The sequence below is a fragment of the Galeopterus variegatus genome, unplaced genomic scaffold (assembly GCF_000696425.1).
Source record: "Galeopterus variegatus unplaced genomic scaffold, G_variegatus-3.0.2 Scaffold805, whole genome shotgun sequence".
In the NCBI taxonomy this organism is placed as follows: domain Eukaryota; kingdom Metazoa; phylum Chordata; class Mammalia; order Dermoptera; family Cynocephalidae; genus Galeopterus; species Galeopterus variegatus.
In genome coordinates, this window is record NW_007726916.1 from 184,864 (window position 1) to 186,035 (window position 1,172).

A 1,172-nucleotide genomic window follows, 5' to 3' on the forward strand; every position below is an offset into this window, starting at 1 on the left:
TTGTCCCTATTCTCCCCTGCCCCCTATAACATGTTATCGAAATCGTGGGTAATTCAGGAGGCAGTGTTTTCGTTCTTGATAGTGCCCACGGTGATGGGTTGTGAACTTTTGGTGTCTAGAGGGACTTGTTAAATATCGCTGACACCTTTTGAGTTTTTCTCTGTCTGTGCAAATAACGCCATGTCCGTCTTTCTCTCAACCACAGTCAATTCCAAGTTCTCCTCAAGCCTCTGGCTTTTGGGAATCCGAGTCCAAACGCTTCCTCTCCACTTGTCTCTCCCTTCCTCTTCTGGGAAATCTCCCTAGTTCACTCCAGCTCATTCAGATGACATTTAGAAGAGACCAAAATATAATTTTTCTGATGGCAAAATACTGTATGAAGGAGGGGAATGTTTTTATCGAGTGGGTGTATTCTCCGGGGGGGAGCAAGTACTTCATTTTAATTCCTCATTTCCCTTTGATGAAAAGTTTAGTGAATTTTTATTATGTAGAAGTCTAGGTTTAGGTAATCAGCTTTAATATTTATACTCTTAGGGAAAGAAATAGGAATCATTAGTAAGCATGCATAATTAATGAATAAATTATATTTCCCTTTGTTTTCTTTCAGGTACAAGGAAATGCTAGAACTAGTGATCTCACCCAGCCTCACTGTAAACAGCAATTGTCCGGATAACCTGAAGTTTACCCGTGCTGACGCCGCTGTGTGGACTCTGGGTGACAGAGAAGGTAGGCCTCCTGCTGTGAGTTTTGGTGGGCAGGTGGTGGTCCCTGCTGGCCCTGCGAATATAGTAAGGGACTGTCATGCATCCTTTCCAAAGTACTGTCCTTTGGACAATTTCTCCTGCCATTTAAATGGCTGCCTCTGGACCCAAACTTTGGTGCACATCGCTAACAATTCTGTTCCATTGTTAGAGGTAAAAGCATGCTCGTTTGTGTTCTGAACTTTGTTTCTTGGTCTCCAGTTCCAAGAAATGCTGACACCACCACAGACGATAGTCACTTTGGGGTGTGTTCCAGGCCCAGCCCTGGGTGTGTCCCACAGGGTCTCAGTCTCCGGCTCTGAGCTCTGTCCTCTCAACTCTCTTCTGCCATCTGCTCGTCCAGGCAGGCGTCTTGTTTACGGGAGGCTGACGTTAGGACAAAACGCGTCTGCCTTTTGCTTTCAGGTTGGG

The 1,172-nt window shown here is 45.4% G+C and overlaps 1 protein-coding gene across 3 annotated transcripts in view; it reads left to right on the top strand.

Moving 5' to 3' along the window:
• Nucleotides 1-612: 612 nt before the first annotated feature.
• Nucleotides 613-1,172, top strand: part of EYA2 (EYA transcriptional coactivator and phosphatase 2) — a 200,996-nt gene continuing 200,436 nt past the window's right edge. For 2 of the 3 annotated variants that reach the window (XM_008572544.1, XM_008572547.1), the window contains exon 1: nt 613-726. In XM_008572544.1, coding sequence (XP_008570766.1) covers nt 618-726 — 109 coding nt within the window. In that variant the 5' untranslated portion in view covers nt 613-617. The remainder of the gene's footprint in view (nt 727-1,172) is intronic. The other variant, XM_008572546.1, reaches the window with a different exon arrangement.